Raw genomic sequence first — 21,253 nt, 5'->3', positions numbered from 1 at the left:
TAATTATACAACAGGGAATCCCAAGCTTGAAGCATACACTTTATAAAAAGACAACAAGACACCAAGTTTATAACACATCACAGTCAATGTTTATTCATTGTAAAAATTTGCTAATCTGATGTATTACATAACTCTATCCACCTGCACTCACACTGTCTCATTCCCACCATCCACACACAACACACTTACCCTCTCAATTTGCGTAAGTTTAGGCCATGTCTTGTGTATTTCTAGAAGAATGAGGAAATTCTCACTTACAATAAGTTTTGAATTCTGAATTTACTTCTGAAACCAGATATTCAGCTATCCTGTAATGACTGGTTGTAATTAGAAAGTATCAAGTGTTTATCACAACCCTATCAATAATTTAGATCTGACATTACTTTTCAAATTTTGCTTTTTGATTAAGTTTAATATTGTTTTTAACTTTTGTAACTTTAAATGTATGAAATAATATGACTGTAATTCCAGTGCATATGTCGAAACACAAAGTCACACCAAAGTACACCTGATGTTTCCAAAAGACTTTTTGATATACAAATGTAGTTGGATAGTTTGGCTACACTTCATTACAAAATTACCCCAAAACAGAAATATATCTCCGAAGTGTCCCATACATTATTCATTGCTTAAAATTCTGACAAAAAAAATAAGAAAATTACAGTCACCAATTGGTAGTCCGAATGATTCTGACTATCTATCCGCTTTTTATATACTGACGTGGGCGGCTGATAGTCAGAAGTCCGTGCTCTTTCAAAACGCCAAAAGTCAGCGACCCTCACCAGGGTCGCTAGTTTTTCAATGTTTTCTCTTTTCAGGTTTCATGTGATTTTTTGACAATTTTGACAATTGCATAGGTCGATAGAAAAATTATTTTTACACTACCTTGACATGTTGAAAAAAGTAAATTATATCCCTCAGTGTGCAACTTGTGGTATTTCTTTGAGACTTCTCAAATTTCCCGGCTAGATCGTCCATATTGGTTGAAGTTATCACGTGATTAAAATCTCGCCGGAAGTCAAGGGAAGCCGTTGATTTTTAACCTTCATTTTCTGACGTCACTCAAATTCTCGCGAGATTGGTTTTGGCAGCCATATACAAACAACGTGCTGAAAATGACGAAGTCCGAAGAAACTGGAGGAAATGCATTTGTTAACAGTCGTTTACACATATAATTGATATGGAAGGTAGTGTAAAAATAATTTTTCTATCGAACTATGCAATTGTCAAAAAAATCACATGAAACCTGAAAAGAGAAAACATTGAAAAACTAGCGACCCTGGTGAGGGTCGCTGACTTTTGGCGTTTTGAAAGAGCACGGACTTCTGACTATCATCCGCCCACGTCAGTATATAAATAGCGGACAGATAGTCAGAATCATTCGGACTAACCAATTGGATGCCATGACAAATGGTTTGTTCCTGACACAACATCTTTTTTAATCATTAACAACGTTTAAATTTCAATAACTAGTACACAAGCAAAATGAACAAATAAAAGTAGCTATTGGTACACCGTAAAGAAAGGAGACATAATGTGGACTACAATGTATTGATAAAGTATACATGTTAACATTTGTGTAAATCAAACAACAAGATGAGAATTTCTTTTTCTCTGCAGATCCTACAACAGATCATTATGACACATGAACTTTGAATGTACTCTACAGTACACCCAATCATTAGGAGTTGTAAATCATTTGCGTACATTATAACAAAGGCATTTATCTTTACCAACCAATGACTTCACGGTCGTTTTTTATTAACTTCCGACTGTCAATACAGTGGTTTATTTGTTTAATATCCTTAGATTCCTATCAACATCTAGGGTCATAAAAGGATGTTTCGGGTTTGAAAGGCTAAGAAAAGCTGGAGACCAGGTGAAAAACCAGCAACCTGCAGACATTACTTACCTAAATAGTGCTTATAATATACCAGCCCAAAGCCCTCCCCCTTTTGTTAATGAGAATGTTTTCAAATTTTTGGTATGAAAATTTCCACTATGAATAAACTAGAAATATGTCTGTTAGACATAAATTGCTCGAGAACTACTTCCTGAAACTTTACTTTCCAGTACGAAATGCATTTATAAGGCTCCTTTCAGAGACATTTTGCACGTTCAAAAATGTAACAAATGTTTAATAAATTCTGTTAACCAGCAGATATATATCCACAAGCCTATATGAAATCATCGGCGGAAACAGGTGTACGTGTGTAGCACTATCGCTCATTATCCTTGGGACTATGCAAAGCGATGGTTTACGTCCTTGATATATAGTACATATGTAATAAATAATTTACTTCATTTGAACTTTACAGAGCTGTAAATGTGAAATTAATTTGAACTTTGTTAATTGTGTTCTTTGTTACATAGAATTTTGTTATCATCTTAGTGATATTGATATGATAAGACTTGTTTCGCTGTTCAAAATAGTCGTCTGCTTGAACACTGTCCAGTCTCTGTGCACGTGGTGATGTCAGCCAAGCTTGAAACATCAGATCTAGAGCTCAGTCACCTAGACTGATATTGTATAATGTTTTATATTGTTTCTCTTTTGCAAGGCTGGGTAATTTCATAAATATCTATCAGAACTGCAGCAAATGTCATCTATGGTCACAGGGGTTAGTAAGTGATAGTGCAGCATACACCTAGGACCTAGGATGGTGTGAAATAAATAAACTATAATGTGTAAAATAACACTGTAAATGTCTGTGGCTGGTACTAAAAGTTATCCAATTTCATCACTTTCTTTTATTGACTAGGCCTATATAAAGTTGATTTGCAATGTATTTTGTTCTGGAAGCTCTAATAGTCGATCAGATGCTAGAATTTCATGACCGATGCAAGAGTTTGTATGATACGTCACTTGAAGTTTACACAAAACAAATGTTTATAGCGATGTCTAATTTCACTACTATTGATTTATAGTAGAGCATTGCTGACAGGTATCTGTTAGTCTTTGTTTTTTGAGGTTTATGTCACTAAATCACGGTAGAATCTATTAAATGGTATAAGACAGTGACTTCCGTTTCCATGTGCGCAGTTGGAATCTGCACATAGAGGATGTACACAACAGACTCCACACCCAACAATGAAAATAATAGTGCAAGAGTATGCTCGCACTAAAAATGTCAATTACTTTTTTATCACTTTTGACAAGAAATGTGATTTTTGTTTTGCTAAAGTGATCATAGAAATAACGCATTGCAATACAAAAAGCACTCCAAAGTGATTACTACCAAAATAGAAACAAATTACATGGTATTTCATGAAATAGGAACAAGTAAAAAGGAAAACATTGCTAACATAACATGAATATCATCAATGTAACTGTTTCACAACTACATACTATAGTTAAAATTTGGCAATAAGGCAATTGAAATTTCAATCATGCTTATGATGGTTATGATACATAACATTCGAGAGTGACGTACAATTTCTATAGACTAAACATTTCCAAGGAGGAATACAGTACTGGCACGCTCACTCATAAAGATGTTTCTACTAATGACATATAAAAGCTGGTAAATAATGCCTTGGTATTTCTGCCCGTAGAATTCCCTGACTTTGACCTATGTCTAAGCCCTTTGTCAGACCTGAACACTTGACCAGTAAATGCGTTGAAAGAGAAATGGCCAACAGTTGCTCTGGCTCTTGTCCAGTAAAATGCACAGTAATGGAACTTTATTTTTGTTGAGTACAAAAGCTTTACCATCAAGTTTCAATCTGGTAGTAGTGACCTTCATTGTCCTTGACCTGAACAACAAATGGTGGTCCTAGTAACATGATCTGAGGTATTTGGAGGTCAGGTACTTTCCACGGACATGGAATCACCATTACCATTGCACTTCACCTTGTCCTTAATCGAAGCTTCAACTTTACACTCCATCTCCCCTACAATTGTCTGACCTTTGACCCCAACAGTAGATGTTTGAGCAGAATATTCTATGTTATGAGTTAACACTCGTGAGTCCCAGCCGCACGTAAATACATTGTTCCCCCTCCAGGAAAGTCCTCGTACAAAGTCTCTATGAGACTGGCTTCTGTACCTGTAAAGAAATACATCTACAAATTGTGAGATATCAAGATTGTGTGATAATTTTTTGTAAGGTTTCGCGTTACAAAACATTAATCATGAAAGTACACTGTACTTCTCAGTAATATAGAACTGAATTATAACAGAAATACTCACACTTCTGATGACTTGGGAACACTAGCGTCAGTGACCACAACCAAACAATCGTCCGAGACAGAGGCCAGCAGGCTGGGGCTGTAAATCAGACCACTGGTTAGTGTACACGGCTAACAATGATGGGTTGCTGCTCTTTTAGGTATATGATAGCTCAGACAGACAAACTGTGTCAGTACATCTATCAGTGTTCTCCCCAGGCCTATTCCGTGCAACGGTCCCGTTGCGCGGAAAATTTGTCCCGTTGCGCGGATATTGCGTCCGTGGCGCACTATTGACCTCCCGTTGCATATAATATATCAGACCCCCCGTTTTCTATAAGATGAATGCAAAGGCTTTCTTACTGCCCCCTGCTACCTGACAAGGTGTGGCAAGCTCTTTATTGTTCTAAACGATCTCTTCCCTGCGGGTATGTTTACCTGTGGGACCGTGTTAATTACTATCGCCTCGCGGGTGCCTCGATATGTGTAGAGCTGTCAAATTCTATTAAGTGACTGTAGGCTGAGAGTAACGACGCATTTGATTGGCTGTCGTTTGTATACAGACGGACTGTCGGCCAATCACGCACGTTGATACAGACGGCTGACTGGTACATCAAGAATGTCTATCGCTCGCGACTTTCGGCATGTGTATTGCAATTACGAGATAATTAGTTTATTAATCGATGTCACCACAAGTATATACGGGTATGGACAGCAAGGTGATTGTTTTTTAAAGTGTGTATACCAAGATGACAAGTATCAAAATGACATAAGTTCCAGTCCACGTGGTAGTAAATTTGTATCAATCATTGACATGATCGACGATACCTGAATGACAGATGATGCTGTGTATTAGCATCATTATGATTTATTACTTTTTGCCGATGACCATGTTATATTGGACTGTGATTTTTTTCACTCATTATTACATTCGCTTGCGACATGTCAACACCAAAGAAACGAAAGATCACTTCTGGAAGTACAGGAAGGAAATGATGCAGGATCTGACATTCCAGGAATCCTTACTAAAGGTTGCCACCATGGAGGATTTGTATCCTTCCCTGGCAAGATATGCTCAGATTGCCTTGGTTCTGCCTATGTCCACTGCTGACTGTGAGAGGTCATTTAGTACAATGAACAGAGTGAAAACAAATCTAAGGAACCGACTCAGCCAGAACATTCTGAACTCTCTGATGACAATCTCCATAGAAGGACAAAGTTTAGGAGAGTTTGACTTTGATTCATGTGTGAAGTACTTTGGACAGATAAAGAAAAGAAAAATCTCATCATGATATATTAATTCTGGCAAAAGTACTATAGAAATCTATGATAATGATCAGTAAATATGAGGTAAAAAGTTTTTAATGAGTTCATTATTTTTTTGGTAACACTATTTATCATTATTTAGCTGTGATACAAAACAGTAAATTTGTGTAGAGTTGCGCCGCACCGCGCCGCACGCCACAGTGTGGAGTTGAAAAATTACCATAGCGCAGTGAAAAAATCCTGGGGAGAACACTGATCTATATATACTAGGAGTATCAAACATTTACTAAACAGCTCCAGTGGGAAGCCACACAGATGCCATCAGCCAAACAGCTGTTAGAATTTGATCAATCATTTTACCAGACTGAGTCACTTCACCAGTGAAGTAGATCAGTCGACCACATAATTTTTGTTAGGTAAACAGTTACTTAACCGGTACTTTTGGGTAGAGGAGCGTTGCGCCCAGAGTATTTAAATTAAAATTCTAATTAATTGGTTTTCTTTTCTTTTTTTTTCAACACATATATCAAATATATGTATAAAGTGTGACAATATATATAAGCAGTTTACATTGCCAGCCTTGGTGAGTAAAATTTAAAACTTCAATACAAGTTTCAAAAAATCTCATGAAATGGACACATAACTACAACAAGAGGCCCAGAGGGCCTGTATCGCTCACCTGGTTTGTAATGCCTAGTAAGGTTCATTGTTTCTTTTCTGAAGGAATTTGAATATTTACCTCTAATTCCCCTATTGGGCCCCACTCTTTCTGCTCAAGAGGGTTAGAGCCAAAAATTATAGGAATTCTGTTAACCCCAAGGATGTTTCTGGGCCAAATTTGGTTAAAATCCAAGCAGAACTCTAAGACTAGTAGCGATTTATAGGATTTACCTAAATTTCCCTATTGGGCCCCGCCCCTCCTGCCCCCAGGGGGTCAGATCCAAAATTTATACAAGTTCTATTCCCCTTCCCCCAAGAATGTTTCTGGCCAAATTTGGTTTCAATCCATGCTGAACTCTAGGACAAGTAGCGATTTATAGGATTTACCTCTATTTCCCCTATTGGGCCCGCCCCTCCTGCCCCCGGGGGGTCAGAGCCAAAATTTATATAAGTTCTGTTCCTATTCCCCTAAGAAAGTTTCTGGCCAAATTTGGTTACAATCCATGCAGAACTCTAGGACAAGTAGCGATTTATAGGATTTACCTCTATTTCCCCTATTGGGCCCCGCCCCTCCTGTCCCCAGGGGGTCAGAGCAAAAATTTAAACAAGTTCTGTTCCCCTTCCCCCTAGGATGTTTCTGGCCAAATTTGGTTACAATCCATGCAGAACTCTAGAACAAGTAGCAATTTATAGGATTTACCTAAATTTCCCCTATTGGGCCCCGCCCCTCCTGTCCCCGGGGGGTCAGAGCCAAAATTTATACAAGTTCTATTCCCCTTCCCCCAAGGATGTTTCTGGCCAAATTTGGTTACAATCTATGCAGAACTCTAGGACAAGTAGCGATTTATAGGATTTACCTCTATTTCCCCTATTGGGCCCTGCCCCTACTGTCCCCGGGGGGTCAGAGCCAAAATTTATACAAGTTCTGTTCCCCTTCCCCCAAGGATGTTTCTGGCCAAATTTGGTTACAATCCATGCAGAACTCTAGGACAAGTAGCGATTTATAGGATTTACCTAAATTTCCCTTATTGGGCCCCGCCCCTCCTGTCCCTGGGGGGTCAGAGCCAAAATTTATAAAAGTTCTGTTCCCCTTCCCCCAAGGATGTTTCTGGCCAAATTTGGTTACAATCCATGCAGAACACTAGGACAAGTAGTGATTTATAGGATTTACCTCTATTTCCCCTATTGGGCCTCGCCCCTCCTGTCCCTGTGGGGTCAGAGCCAAAATTTATACAAGTTCTATTCCACTTCCCCCAAGGATGTGTCTGGTCAAATTTGGTTTCAATCCATGCAGAACTCTAGGACAAGTAGCGATTTATAGGATTTACCTCTATTTCCCCTATTGGGCCCCGCCCCTCCTGTCCCCAGGGGGTCAGAGCCAAAATTTATACAAGTTCTGTTCCCCTCCCCCCAAGGATGTTTCTGGCCAAATTTGGTTAGAATCCATGCAGAACTCTATGACTAGTAGCGATTTAAAGGAAATGTTGATGGACAGACGGACGACGGACGACGGACGCCGCGCCATGACATAAGCTCACCGGCCCTTCGGGCCAGGTGAGCTAAAAACCTAATTTCAAAGAATCTCTTGTCAAAATGTACATGTGTTTCAACAAGAGGCCCATGGGCCTTAACGGTCATCTGACTCATGGCACAAAACAACAAAGTCACAGTATAAAGTATTGGTTAACGATTAATATAAACAATACAAGGAACTCCTTAGTTGAATATGTAAGTTTCTGAAATAGGTAAATGTCATTTGTTGAACAAACTTGGTTGCCCTTCATCCATATATGGTTGTAACCCATTCAAGGATTAATATAAGGAGTCGGATTTTAAAGCCAAATTTCAGCTAAGCTCCCAGTTTGGACCTCCGCCGTACTATCCCCATGGGTCTTAGCCTGGTCCTTTATAAAATATGATTGTCCTCACCTAAAGTTCCCCCTTCTGAATCAATTAAAACCCCTTTAGACCAATTTTCATTGAGATCTGGAATGAACCCGAACACAGGAAGTGGGCCAATAGCCATCTTGAAATACCAAAATTTTTACGAAAATGTTTGCATGTTGTTCGGCATCAATTAAAACCCCTATAGACCAATTTTCATTAAGATCAGAGACTGAAACCTTAAAACAGGAAGTGGGCCAGCTAAAATTAAGAAAATTTGCCCTTTTGGGGCCCCACCCCTCAGCCCCTAGGGGTCGGACCAGGCTCATTTATACAAAATATGATTGTCCTTGCCCAATGATGTTTCACACTAAATATAAATGAAATTCATCCAAGGATGAAGGAGGAGTAGAATTTTAAAGCTTAAAATAAGATAATTTGCCCTTTTGGGGCCCCACCCCTCAGCCCCTAGGGGTCAGACCTATCTCAAATATATAAAATATGAATGTCCTTACCTAATGATGTTTCACACTTAATATGGATGAAATCCATCAAAGGATGAAGGAGGAGTAGGAATTTAAAGCTAAAATAAGAAAATTTGCCCTTTTGGGGCCCCACCCCTCTGCCCCTAGGGGTCGGACCAGGCTCATTTATATAATATATGATTGTCCTTCCCCAATGATTTTTCAAAGCAAATATGGATGAAATCCATCCAAGGATGAAGGAGGAGTAGGATTTTAAAGCTAAAATTAAGAAAATTTGCCCTTTTGGGGCCCCGCCCCTCTGACCCTAGGGGTCGGACCAGGCTCATTTATATAAAATATGATTGTCCTTCCCTAATGAAGTTTCAAACCAAATATGGATGAAATCCATCCAAGGATGAAGGAGGAGTAGGATTTTAAAGCTAAAATTAAGAAAATTTGCCCTTTTGAGGCCCTGCCCCTCTGACCCTAGGGGTCGGACCAAGCTCATTTATACAAAATATGATTGTCCTTGCCCAATGATGTTTCACACTAAATATAAATGAAATTCATCCAAGGATGAAGGAGGAGTAGAATTTTAAAGCTTAAAATAAGATAATTTGCCCTTTTGGGGCCCCACCCCTCAGCCCCTAGGGGTCAGACCTATCTCAAATATATAAAATATGAATGTCCTTACCTAATGATGTTTCACACTTAATATGGATGAAATCCATCAAAGGATGAAGGAGGAGTAGGAATTTAAAGCTAAAATAAGAAAATTTGCCCTTTTGGGGCCCCACCCCTCTGCCCCTAGGGGTCGGACCAGGCTCATTTATATAATATATGATTGTTCTTCCCCAATGATTTTTCAAAGCAAATATGGATGAAATCCATCCAAGGATGAAGGAGGAGTAGGATTTTAAAGCTAAAATTAAGAAAATTTGCCCTTTTGGGGCCCCGCCCCTCTGACCCTAGGGGTCGGACCAGGCTCATTTATATAAAATATGATTGTCCTTCCCTAATGAAGTTTCAAACCAAATATGGATGAAATCCATCCAAGGATGAAGGAGGAGTAGGATTTTAAAGCTAAAATTAAGAAAATTTGCCCTTTTGAGGCCCTGCCCCTCTGACCCTAGGGGTCGGACCAAGCTCATTTATACAAAATATGATTGTCCTTGCCCAATGATGTTTCACACTAAATATAAATGAAATTCATCCAAGGATGAAGGAGGAGTAGAATTTTAAAGCTTAAAATAAGATAATTTGCCCTTTTGGGGCCCCACCCCTCAGCCCCTAGGGGTCAGACCTATCTCAAATATATAAAATATGAATGTCCTTACCTAATGATGTTTCACACTAAATATGGATGAAATCCATCAAAGGATGAAGGAGGAGTAGGAATTTAAAGCTAAAATAAGAAAATTTGCCCTTTTGGGGCCCCACCCCTCTGCCCCTAGGGGTCGGACCAGGCTCATTTATATAAAATATGATTGTCCTTCCCTAATGAAGTTTCAAACCAAATATGGATGAAATCCATCCAAGGATGAAGGAGGAGTAGGATTTTAAAGCTAAAATTAAGAAAATTTGCCCTTTTGAGGCCCTGCCCCTCTGACCCTAGGGGTCGGACCAAGCTCATTTATACAAAATATGATTGTCCTTGCCCAATGATGTTTCACACTAAATATAAATGAAATCCATCCAAGGATGAAGGAGGAGTAGAATTTTAAAGCTTAAAATAAGATAATTTGCCCTTTTGGGGCCCCACCCCTCAGCCCCTAGGGGTCAGACCTATCTCAAATATATAAAATATGAATGTCCTTACCTAATGATGTTTCACACTTAATATGGATGAAATCCATCAAAGGATGAAGGAGGAGTAGGAATTTAAAGCTAAAATAAGAAAATTTGCCCTTTTGGGGCCCCACCCCTCTGCCCCTAGGGGTCGGACCAGGCTCATTTATATAATATATGATTGTCCTTCCCCAATGATTTTTCAAAGCAAATATGGATGAAATCCATCCAAGGATGAAGGAGGAGTAGGATTTTAAAGCTAAAATTAAGAAAATTTGCCCTTTTGGGGCCCTGCCCCTCTGACCCTAGGGGTCGGACCAGGCTCATTTATATAAAATATGATTGTCCTTCCCTAATGAAGTTTCAAACCAAATATGGATGAAATCCATCCAAGGATGAAGGAGGAGTAGGATTTTAAAGCTAAAATTTAGAAAATTTGCCCTTTTGAGGCCCTGCCCCTCTGACCCTAGGGGTCGGACCAAGCTCATTTATATAAAATATGATTGTCCTTCCCTAATGAAGTTTCACACTAAATATGGATGAAATCAATCCTAGGATGAAGGAGGAGTAGGAATTCAAAGCTAAAATAAGAAAATTTGCCCTTTTGGGGCCCCTCCCCACAGCCCCTAGGGGTCGGACCAGGCTCATTTATATAAAATATGATTGTCCTTCCCCAATGATGTTTAAAACCAAATATGGATGAAATCCATCCAAGGATGAAGGAGGAGTAGGATTTTAAAGCTAAAATTAAGAAAATTTGCCCTTTTGGGGCCCCGCCCCTCTGACCCTAGGGGTCGGAACAGGCTCATTTATATAAAATATGATTGTCCTTCCCTAATGAAGTTTCACACCAAATATGGATGAAATCCATCCAAGGATGAAGGAGGAGTAGGATTTTAAAGCTAAAATTAAGAAAATTTGCCCTTTTGAGGCCCTGCCCCTAGGGGTTGGACCAAGCTCATTTATATAAAATATGATTGTCCTTCCCTAATGAAGTTTCACACCAAATATGGATGAAATCCATCCAAGGATGAAGGAGGAGTAGGATTTTAAAGCTTAAAATAAGAAAATTTGCCCTTTTGGTGCCCCACCCCTCAGCCCCTCCCTAGGGGTCGGACCAGGCTCATTTATATAAAATATGATTGTCCTTCCCAAATGATGTTTCAAACCAAATATGGATGAAATCCATCAAAGAATGAAGGAGGAGTAGGCTTTTGTATAAATAGTCTTACGCACGACGCACGGCGCACGAGGACGGACGAAACGCGATGACAATAGGTCATCCTGACCTGCGGTCAGATGACCTAAAATTACTACACGGGTGAAATCACTTGATATCAGGCAAAGTATGTGATAAAATTGTGGATACAACAATTAACAGACAGTTTTACCGACCTGTCCTTGGAGAACTCGACCCTGTTGACGCAGCGACTGTGTGGGGTGAAGGTCACAGGTGATCCTATTGATGTACGTGTATCCTTGACGACAATCTGGCCAGTCTCGTCCCCAACAGCAAAGGAATGTTGACTGTTAGGCTGCCAGGCAACACATTTTGGGGAATGTTGACAGGGCATTTTATCTAAAATATAAAGACTTCTTTCTTTCACCTCATAAATCAAGGAAGTATTGATATCATAGAATTCGTTGTGCGAAAATAAGTCATGTACGGAATTTATTTCAATATCTTCATAAGCAGAAATAAATATATACATACAAGTTTCACACGAATTATGAATAATGCAGACCTTTGTTTCTCAATCAGTCTATGAACTTAAAGATGATCCACCACTAAAAGCATAAACGATACTCACCATTTTAACAATAATTGGTGTTTTATCATGTATATGCATCTGTATATGTCTAATTAACACAAAAAAAAATGATATAAAATAATTTATTTTGTTTATGGTGACGCGCAATTAGTACATGTACTTTATTCCAAATAGGACATAGTGCCAGATATTTTTTTCTCAGGATGCAATTAATCATTTCTAATATTTTAACCTGAAGTAAAATTAGAAGCTTTTGTGACTGAAGAAAAATACTAAATCGTCTGCTCCTGTTTTTGATAGAGAAAAAATACCGTTTGTCAGTGGTGGAGCATCTTTAAATATAGCCAAACCTTGTTATACTCACAATCACTGGGACTACAGTATCCCTTCAAGTTATCGAAATGTAATTAAATGTCTCACGCAAACTTTTAGTTGGGACCATCAAATTACTTAGCTTTGAAGTTTAGAATGGTTTTAATACTCTGTTTACTTACCTACTATACTAACAGGTTTAGGTTTCCTTGTGTCCCATAAAAATATATTTCCATCCTGTAAATGTATAAAACTTTCTTTAGTCATTTGTAATACCTATTTTTATAAATTGTCACCAGCTTTCATGGTGAGCAGTTTAAGATCGTACTTATATTTATACAAGAGGCCCAGAGGGCCTGTATCGCTCACCTGGTTTTTTGTTAGTAATTATCACAAGACTCTGACAATTAGAAAAATAAGCAAATTGACTCCCAAAGTTTAATTTTGAATCACAACCATACAATGATGCTATTGATACCATACAAATATGCTATCCAATACATAGGTTCAGAGACAAAGTAATTTATATGAAAATAGTAGCCTAATTGACCTTTTGACCTCGCATCTATTGCCGTCTAAGGCCCCGGGGGTCAGCCCTATCATTTGTACAATTTCAAATCCCAGCCCTATAAGGATGCTACCATTGCATTATAAGTGCTCTTCCATTCTTAGTTGCAGAGAAGAAGTCGTTTATATGGAAATAGCTAAATTGACCCCTTTTGACCCCACCCTTCAGGCCCCCGGGGGGTCAGCCCCATCATTTGCAAAATTTTGAATCCAAACCCTATAAGGATGTAACCATTGCATTATGAGCGTAATCCCATGTTAAGTTGCAGAGAAAAAGTCATTTATATGGAAATTGACCACTTTTGACCCCGCCCCTCAGGCCCCCGGGGGGTAAGCCCTATCATTTGCACAATTTTGAATCCCCACACTATAAGGATACTACCATTGTATTATGGGTGCTATACCGTGCTTAGTTTCAGAGAAGAAGTCGTTTATATGGAAATAGCCAAATTGGCCCCTTTTGACCCCGCCCCTCAGGCCCCCTGGGGGTCAGCCCCATCATTTGTACAATTTTGAATCCCCATCCTATAAGGATGCTATCATTGCATTATGGGTGCTATCCCATGCTTGGTTTCAGAGAAGAAGTCGTTTATATGGAAATAGCCAAATTGAACCCTTTTGACCCCGCCCCTCAGGCCCCCCGGGGGGTCAGCCACATCATTTGTACAATTTTGAATCCCCAACCTATAAAGATACTTACCATTGCATTATGAGTGCTATCTCATGCTTAGTTTCAGAGAAGAAGTCGTTTATATGGAAATAGCCAAATTGACCCCATTTGACACCGCCCCTCAGGCCCCCGGGGGTCAACCCCATCATTTGTACAATTTTGAATCCCCACCCTATAAGGATGCTACCATTGCATTATGGGTGCTATCCAATGCTTGGTTTCAGAGAAGAAGTCGTTTATATGGAAATAGCCAAATTGACCCCATTTGACCCCGCCCCTCAGGCCCCCGGGGGGTCAGCCACATCATTTGTACAATTTTTAATCCCTACCCTATAACGATACTACCATTGCCTTATGAGTGCTATCTCATGCTTAGTTTCAGAGAAGAAGTCGTTTATATGGAAATAGCCAAATTGACCCCATTTGACCCCGCCCCTCAGGCCCCCGGGGGGTCAGCCCCATCATTTGTACAATTTTGAATCCCCACCCTATAAGGATGCTACCATTGCATTATGGGTGCTATCCCATGCTTGGTTTCAGAGAAGAAGTCGTTTATATGGAAATAGCCAAATTGACCCCATTTGACCCCGCCCCTCAGGCCCCCGGGGGGTCAGCCCCATCATTTGTACAATTTTGAATCCCCACCCTATAAGGATGCTACCATTGCATTATGGGTGCTATCCCATGCTTGGTTTCAGGAAGAAGTCGTTTATATGGAAATAGCCAAATTGACCCCTTTTGGCCCCGCCTCTCAGGCCCCTGGGGGGTCAGCCCCATCATTTGTACAATTTTGAATCCCCACCCTATAAGGATGCTACCATTGCATTATGGGTGCTATCCAATGCTTGGTTTCAGAGAAGAAGTCGTTTATATGGAAATAGCCAAATTGACCCCATTTGACCCCGCCCCTCAGGCCCCCGGGGGGTCAGCCACATCATTTGTACAATTTTTAATCCCTACCCTATAACGATACTACCATTGCCTTATGAGTGCTATCTCATGCTTAGTTTCAGAGAAGAAGTCGTTTATATGGAAATAGCCAAATTGACCCCATTTGACCCCGCCCCTCAGGCCCCCGGGGGGTCAGCCCCATCATTTGTACAATTTTGAATCCCCACCCTATAAGGATGCTACCATTGCATTATGGGTGCTATCCCATGCTTGGTTTCAGAGAAGAAGTCGTTTTTATGGAAATAGCCAAATTGACTCCATTTGACCCCGCCCCTCAGGCCCCCGGGGGGTCAGCCCCATCATTTGTACAATTTTGAATCCCCACCCTATAAGGATGCTACCATTGCATTATGGGTGCTATCCCATGCTTGGTTTCAGAGAAGAAGTCGTTTATATGGAAATAGCCAAATTGACCCCTTTTGGCCCCGCCTCTCAGGCCCCTGGGGGGTCAGCCCCATCATTTGTACAATTTTCAGTTAGTAGCCCATAAGGATGCTACCAGTCAAATTTTGTTGAAATCCGACCAGCGGTTATGGAGAAGAAGTCGATTGTTGACGGACGGACGGACGGACGGACGACGGACGACGGACGCCGGACGCCACGGTATGGCATAAGCTCACCTTGGTCCTTCGGACCAGGTGAGCTAAAAATCATATTCATAGGTTCATATGACATTTTATAGCTTAGTTTTGAGAAAGATTCCAAATGAAATATTTTGGGTCAGTCATCAGAATACCCAGTACAATGTTGTCAATTTGTCATCCTATTTATTTCCATGAAATATCTTTTATCATAATACAAGAGGCCCAGAGGGCCTGTATCGCTCGCCTGGTTTGTGAAGAACTTTATGACTAGTAGCGATTTAAAGGATATGTTGACGGACAGACGGATGGACGGACGAACGACGGACGACACGCCATGACATGATCTCACCTGCCCAGGTGAGCTAATAAGCTGTTTGAATAGGTCTAAGATTTTTTCTACTTACTAGTGAGCAAGAGAGAAAGATGGCAGACTCCTTTGGGTGGCACTTCACACATTCTATATTATCACTGTGAGCTGGAATGCAAAACAAATCTCTTCATCATCCTCATTCATTTTAAAAATATGAAAGAAAATCTCATCAATACCAACAATTTCATTGATAAGTGTTACTCCAAAACCAAAGGTTTTTACAAATACAATGATACTTACCTCTATAGGTATTTTTAGATGCTAGAGTTTCTAAGTCCCACACTTTTACACTAAAACAAAAAAATTGGTGAAATCAATAACATATCTGCAGATTTAATCATGGTGATAGTGAGATGAATTACAATTATGTTTAGATATGGGTATAACCTAATCTTTTACTTGTTAAATCTTGCATCACTATCCACCTTACTATCAATCTTTCAGACAAAATGATAATTATGAAAACATTACAGTATTGATACAAACTAGAAATACAATATTTATATGCATGTGACTTATAAATGGCCCTGCATACTGAAAATAAACTTAGAATCAATGATTAGACAATTTGTACCTGTAGGTTTTAAAGATTTGCTGTTGCAGTTGAAGCCTGTCAAAGCCAGCTTACAAACTAGCCAAAACTACATCACTGAAGTTAAATAAGGACTACCAATCTGTATTGGACGGAAGGTGATAGTTTATATATTGTGGTTTTAATTTTAAATTTCAAATAGCAAAGAGCTCTACCATCTATCATGGCTGCCTGAGATTGCTGTCTGGTTGTCACTGGAGATGGTTACAGAGCTGACTATGTTGTCGTGTTCTACGGTGGATAACTGCTGCATAAACGTGTCAAAGTCGTCAACTAGCTCCCATACCGCCACTCCTCCTGTGTAAACACAAATCGCCATTTATCATAGAATTTCACTTGAAATTACACAGCAATTATATGTGCACACATAGCCTATGGGAGAAATAATGAATAACGTGATTATTGTTATATTGACAGTTTGAAAGATTTGTCCATGTTAAGTAAATACATGTACATTTATGAGGCTAACCAAAAAAGGAGAAATTTATTGCCATGAAATAAAAACTGTCTATTCTCTATGTATTTATTATACATGTGTACATGTAACCTGTCCTCTCTACACTGCTTTAGTGCATGCAGTGCCTGCTTTGTAATAATGTTGTATTTTGCACTGATGGATTGTAAAGCTTAAAGTAATAAAAGAATTTGAATTTGACATGCCTCCCAATGTATGTATCAAGAGGAATAACTCTCTTAAACTTATTCAATTTTTTTCACTGTCAGAGTGACTACCAGATGAAGAATGAAAGTCAAATATTTGGGGTCAGTGACTCAGTATTCTAATGCATTCTCAATGTAAAAGTTGCTTTTTTTTTTTTTTTTTTTTTTTACTTTTCAGTAGGGACAAATTTTGATTTTTTTTAATAATGTTGGCTAGTTTGGTTACATATTGTAATCTCAAAAAAAATTGTCTGTTAAGGGGTACATTGACAAAAAGATTGGGTCGGTAGGTTGGGATTACATTTTTTGTTAGTGTCTTTCACTCTAAAATAATGGCCGGAACCAGAGTCCGAGATAAAACTCCTGACTTGTTAATTTTTTTTGGAGAAAAATGGGGAAAAAATTATGGTCGGGCGTAAAAAAAATTAGGGTCAGTCAGGTAACCTTAAACAGACATCGGTTTTTTTAGCCTTATAAAAAAAAATGCTGAACAGATTTAATTGCATTTACAATACCAATTAAAGTAAATGCAATTGTTGGTACATCTACATCTGACCCAGATTGAGAGTTTTACCTGTATCTAGTCCGACTAGGACTTTAGTACTACTAAGCCACTGTACATCACTAAGCCCTGCCTCCAACTGTACACCAGCCTTGCACTTTTCCACATCAGGGGCATATGTAGGGTCTTGGTAGTACCATATAGATCCATACCAGTACCGACCTGTCAGATTGGAGGCTCCAAGTAACACACCCCCATCTGTAAACAAAATATTTAAGGCCAGTATTAATGGTCATGATATCAACTAGCGTAATGTTTGATTATAAACTTTGGGACTGTTTCTGATATAGAATCAAGTCTTGCCACATCAGACATTTAAAATAAAACAACAAAACAGTGTGGCTGTTATAACTCCTCATAAAAAATATGCACCATATACATATCTACATATTTACCTTTATTTAACCATCCCCTTCACCTTTGTATGAATCATGAATGTCAACTCTTTCATAGAACATAGAAGTCATCTGGCTACAAAAGGTCACACTTACTTTATAAAATATGCCCCATTAAATTAGCACTGGAAAATTACTGGCCAAATTACATTTTCTATCTGGAACTTGCATTGTTTTTCTTTTCAAATTATTATGAACAAAATTATCTTGAATAAACAGGCATTCAATTAGTTAATAAACAATTTTAGATAACCTCTGAAGGGTTTGTGAGAGTACAACTTTATGTTCTCATTGGTTGTCAACACCATGTATAATACCTGTGCATTACAGCAGGTATGTTTGGACATAATGCTTTTTCAAGAAATTTTATGTATGCTACATGGATTTGTTTTTTACAAGTTTAAGTGATTAGGGTATATTATATAAAATGTTTTGTTGTGATCAATTTTGTTTGTTGTTCACTTTAAATACACAGATTTTCTAGATATGATATTGTCACCTTTATACAACAGGCCAAAAACTGAAAGTTTACATTTTCATAGCAGTGGAGACCAAAATCGGTACAACATTTATTTGAACAAGGGAATGTAAATTTTTTAGGTTTGAAGACTACCTATTATAAAAAAGATGAATTTCAAAATCATTATATAGATAAAATAATGCCTCATCCAAAATAAATAAATGGCAGCTCCAGGTTTCTGGGATCCAGAATCATGCAAGTATGAACAGCAATTATATATATATATACGGTATGCATCAGTGGAAGGTCATACTGAAGGCATAATGACTTACATCATAACGTCATTAGTTTAAACTATTTTAAATCATTTAATTAGAACTGTAACAGGGTTGAGATTAATCATATCTGTATATTGTTTAGCAAGCTGGAATTAAACCCACAAACCTGGGCTTATTCTGGTCTGTCTCTCTACCAACTGAGCTAAAGAAAACTCTCTCTTGTGAAATATGCCAGCAGTATTTACAATTTGATCCTGTTATATCTCTGAGAAATGAATATTTAAGCCACAGAAAACAAACGCCTACTACAGAAGAAGATGAAAGCACTGTTAAAATCAACTGCCAGTGAAAATTAAAAAAAAAGAAGTAATCCAACAATTGTACTGAAATTAACCAAAAAAGCAAGTCCCCTCTCTACCTGGTGGCCTTATTTGGTTGTATACGGTATATAAAGTATACAGTAGGTCAGTCCCTCAGGTGGGATAACAGCTAGATGGACTAGTAGTCCTTTCCACGGTGTATAAGTAAATCTGACAGGTATTTACTTAACTGTACACCTGAGCCTCCAGGATATATAGGTTAAGCCCAACTATTCATCCTCTGGAATTATCTCAGGTACAAGGAACATTATGTATCATCACTTTCTCAAAATTTGATAATCGGTTCTATACAATCCTGTAGACACGCAATTGTGACCATCAGAAAATCTACACCGATATTGATTATATAAATTACAAAATGCTGTGCTCAACAATGATATTCGAGTATGTATTGCATGCTCTGTAAAATTCAGCTTGTTTATTACAAGCACTATCACAATAAATAGACCACAATAACTGACCGTAGTTTAGCTTTGCAATATTGAACAAGAGGCCCAGAGGGCCGGTATCGCTCACCTGGTTTGTAATGCCTAGGAATGTTCTGAATTCAAGTTCATGGTTTCCTTTCTGAATTCCCCTATTAGGCCCCACTCTTTCTGCTCCAGGGGGTCAAAGCCAAAATTTATACAAATTCTGTTAACCCAAAGGATGTTTCTGGGCCAAATTTGGTTAAAATCCAAGCAGAACTATATGACTATTAGCGATTTACAGAATTTACCTCTATTTCCCCTATTGGACCCCGCCCCTCCTGCCCCCAGGGGGTCAGAGCCAAAATTTATACAATTTTCTGTTCTCTTTCCCCCAAGGATGTTTCTGGTCAAATTTGGTTACAATCCATGCAGAACTCTAGGACAAGTAGCAATTTATAAGATTACCTCTATTTCCACTATTGGAACCCGCCCCTCCTTCCCCCGGGGGGTCAGAGCATAAATTTATACAAGTTCTGTTCCCCTTCTGCCAAGGATGCTTGTGGCCAAATTTGGTTACAATCCATGCAGAACTCTAGGACAAGTAGCGATTTAAAGGATTTACCTCTATTTCCCCTATTGGGCCCCACCCCTCTTGCCCCCGGGGGATCAGAGCCAAAATTCATACAAGTTCTGTTCCCCTTCCCCCAAGGATGTTTCTGGTCAAATTTGCTTACAATCCATGCAGAACTCTAGGACAAGTAGCAATTTATAAGATTACCTCTATTTCCCCTATTGGGCCCCGCCCCTCCTGCCCCCGGGGGGTCAGAGCCAAAATTTATACAAGTTCTGTTCCCCTTTCGCCAAGGATGTTTGTGGCCAAATTTGGTTACAATCCATGCAGAACTCTAGGACAAGTAGCTATTTATAGGATTTACCTCTATTTCCCCTATTGGGCCCCGCCCCTCCTGCCCCCGGGGGGTCAGAGCCAAAATTTTTACAAGTTCTGTTCCCCTTCCCCCAAGGATGTTTGTGGCAAAATTTGGTTACAATCCATGCAGAACTCTAGGACAAGTACGTTTTATAGGATTTACCTTTATTTTCCCTATTGGGCCCCGCCCCTCCTGCCCCCGGGGGTCAGAGCCAAAATTTATACAAGTTCTGTTCCCCTTCTCCCAAGGATGTTTGTGGCCAAATTTGGTCACAATCCATGCAGAACTTTAGGACAAGTAGCGATTTATAGGATTTACCTTTATTTTCCCTATTGGGCCCCGCCCCTCCTGCCCTTGGGGGGTCAGAGCCAAAATTTATACAAGTTCTGTTCCCCTTCCCCCAAGGATGTTTGTGGCCAAATTTGGTTACAATCCATGCAGAACTCTATGACTAGTAGCGATTTGAGCTAATAATTTTGGCCAGGTGAGCTAATAAAAGCGATTTGAGCTAATAATTTTGGCCAGGTGAGCTAATAAAAAAGAAACACAATTAGAAATATAATGTATGTGATCTTAAAGAAAAGGTGGTCTTTTACATCTGAAATAATAACCAATCGGAATTTACACAAGACAATGACGGCTACATGACAGAACAATGCTGGCCATGTAAATGAAAAGTATACACAGCATATGACTGCCCCAGAATATCTAGCATTGCTGGCAGGTCATCATGTTCTTGCTCATATAGACATCACAAAGATTGGTCAGCTTAACAGAGTAATTTTACTCTTTTAGACTCGTCAGTTATAAAAACTGATACTGTAGTCAGAAAGATAGTTTTTGTTTTCGATTGGAGTATATATATAGAGTAATTAACAGGCAATGTTTATGTAGTTTTATCTGTACATGGTCAGGTGAGTGTTATCCAGCTCCTTGACACTATCAATTAATTTTGTCCAGACTAGAGTTGCAAGGAACCATGTGTGGCTCTACTACATCTTGGCACAGGTGATAGCTTTACTCTGAAGTAGGACCTGCTAAGGCCAGTAAGGGCTTCTTAGGACAACGGCTTACAAATCTGGTTTGATTTACCTACATCATGGTATACATTTTCATGTATCTGAGGAAG

At 39.1% G+C, this 21,253-nt stretch overlaps 1 protein-coding gene across 2 annotated transcripts in view; it reads right to left on the bottom strand.

Moving 5' to 3' along the window:
• Window positions 1-66: 66 nt before the first annotated feature.
• Window positions 67-21,253, bottom strand: part of LOC138305722 (methylosome protein WDR77-like) — a 33,465-nt gene continuing 12,278 nt past the window's right edge. The window contains exons 2-9 of one of the 2 annotated variants that reach the window (XM_069246004.1): window positions 17,285-17,470; window positions 16,206-16,347; window positions 15,699-15,748; window positions 15,493-15,563; window positions 12,499-12,553; window positions 11,628-11,811; window positions 4,193-4,270; window positions 67-4,049 (exon numbers count right to left, since the gene is read on the bottom strand). In XM_069246004.1, the coding sequence (XP_069102105.1) occupies window positions 3,806-4,049; window positions 4,193-4,270; window positions 11,628-11,811; window positions 12,499-12,553; window positions 15,493-15,563; window positions 15,699-15,748; window positions 16,206-16,347; window positions 17,285-17,470 (1,010 nt within the window). In that variant the 3' untranslated portion in view covers window positions 67-3,805. Of the gene's footprint in view, window positions 4,066-4,192; window positions 4,271-11,627; window positions 11,812-12,498; window positions 12,554-15,492; window positions 15,564-15,698; window positions 15,749-16,205; window positions 16,348-17,284; window positions 17,471-21,253 lie in introns of both variants that reach the window. The other variant, XM_069246012.1, reaches the window with a different exon arrangement.

Source organism: Argopecten irradians, chromosome 1, assembly GCF_041381155.1.
Source record: "Argopecten irradians isolate NY chromosome 1, Ai_NY, whole genome shotgun sequence".
Lineage (NCBI taxonomy): Eukaryota > Metazoa > Mollusca > Bivalvia > Pectinida > Pectinidae > Argopecten > Argopecten irradians.
The sequence above is the reverse complement of the archived record's forward strand: the minus strand, read 5'-3'. Positions and strand labels throughout refer to the sequence as shown.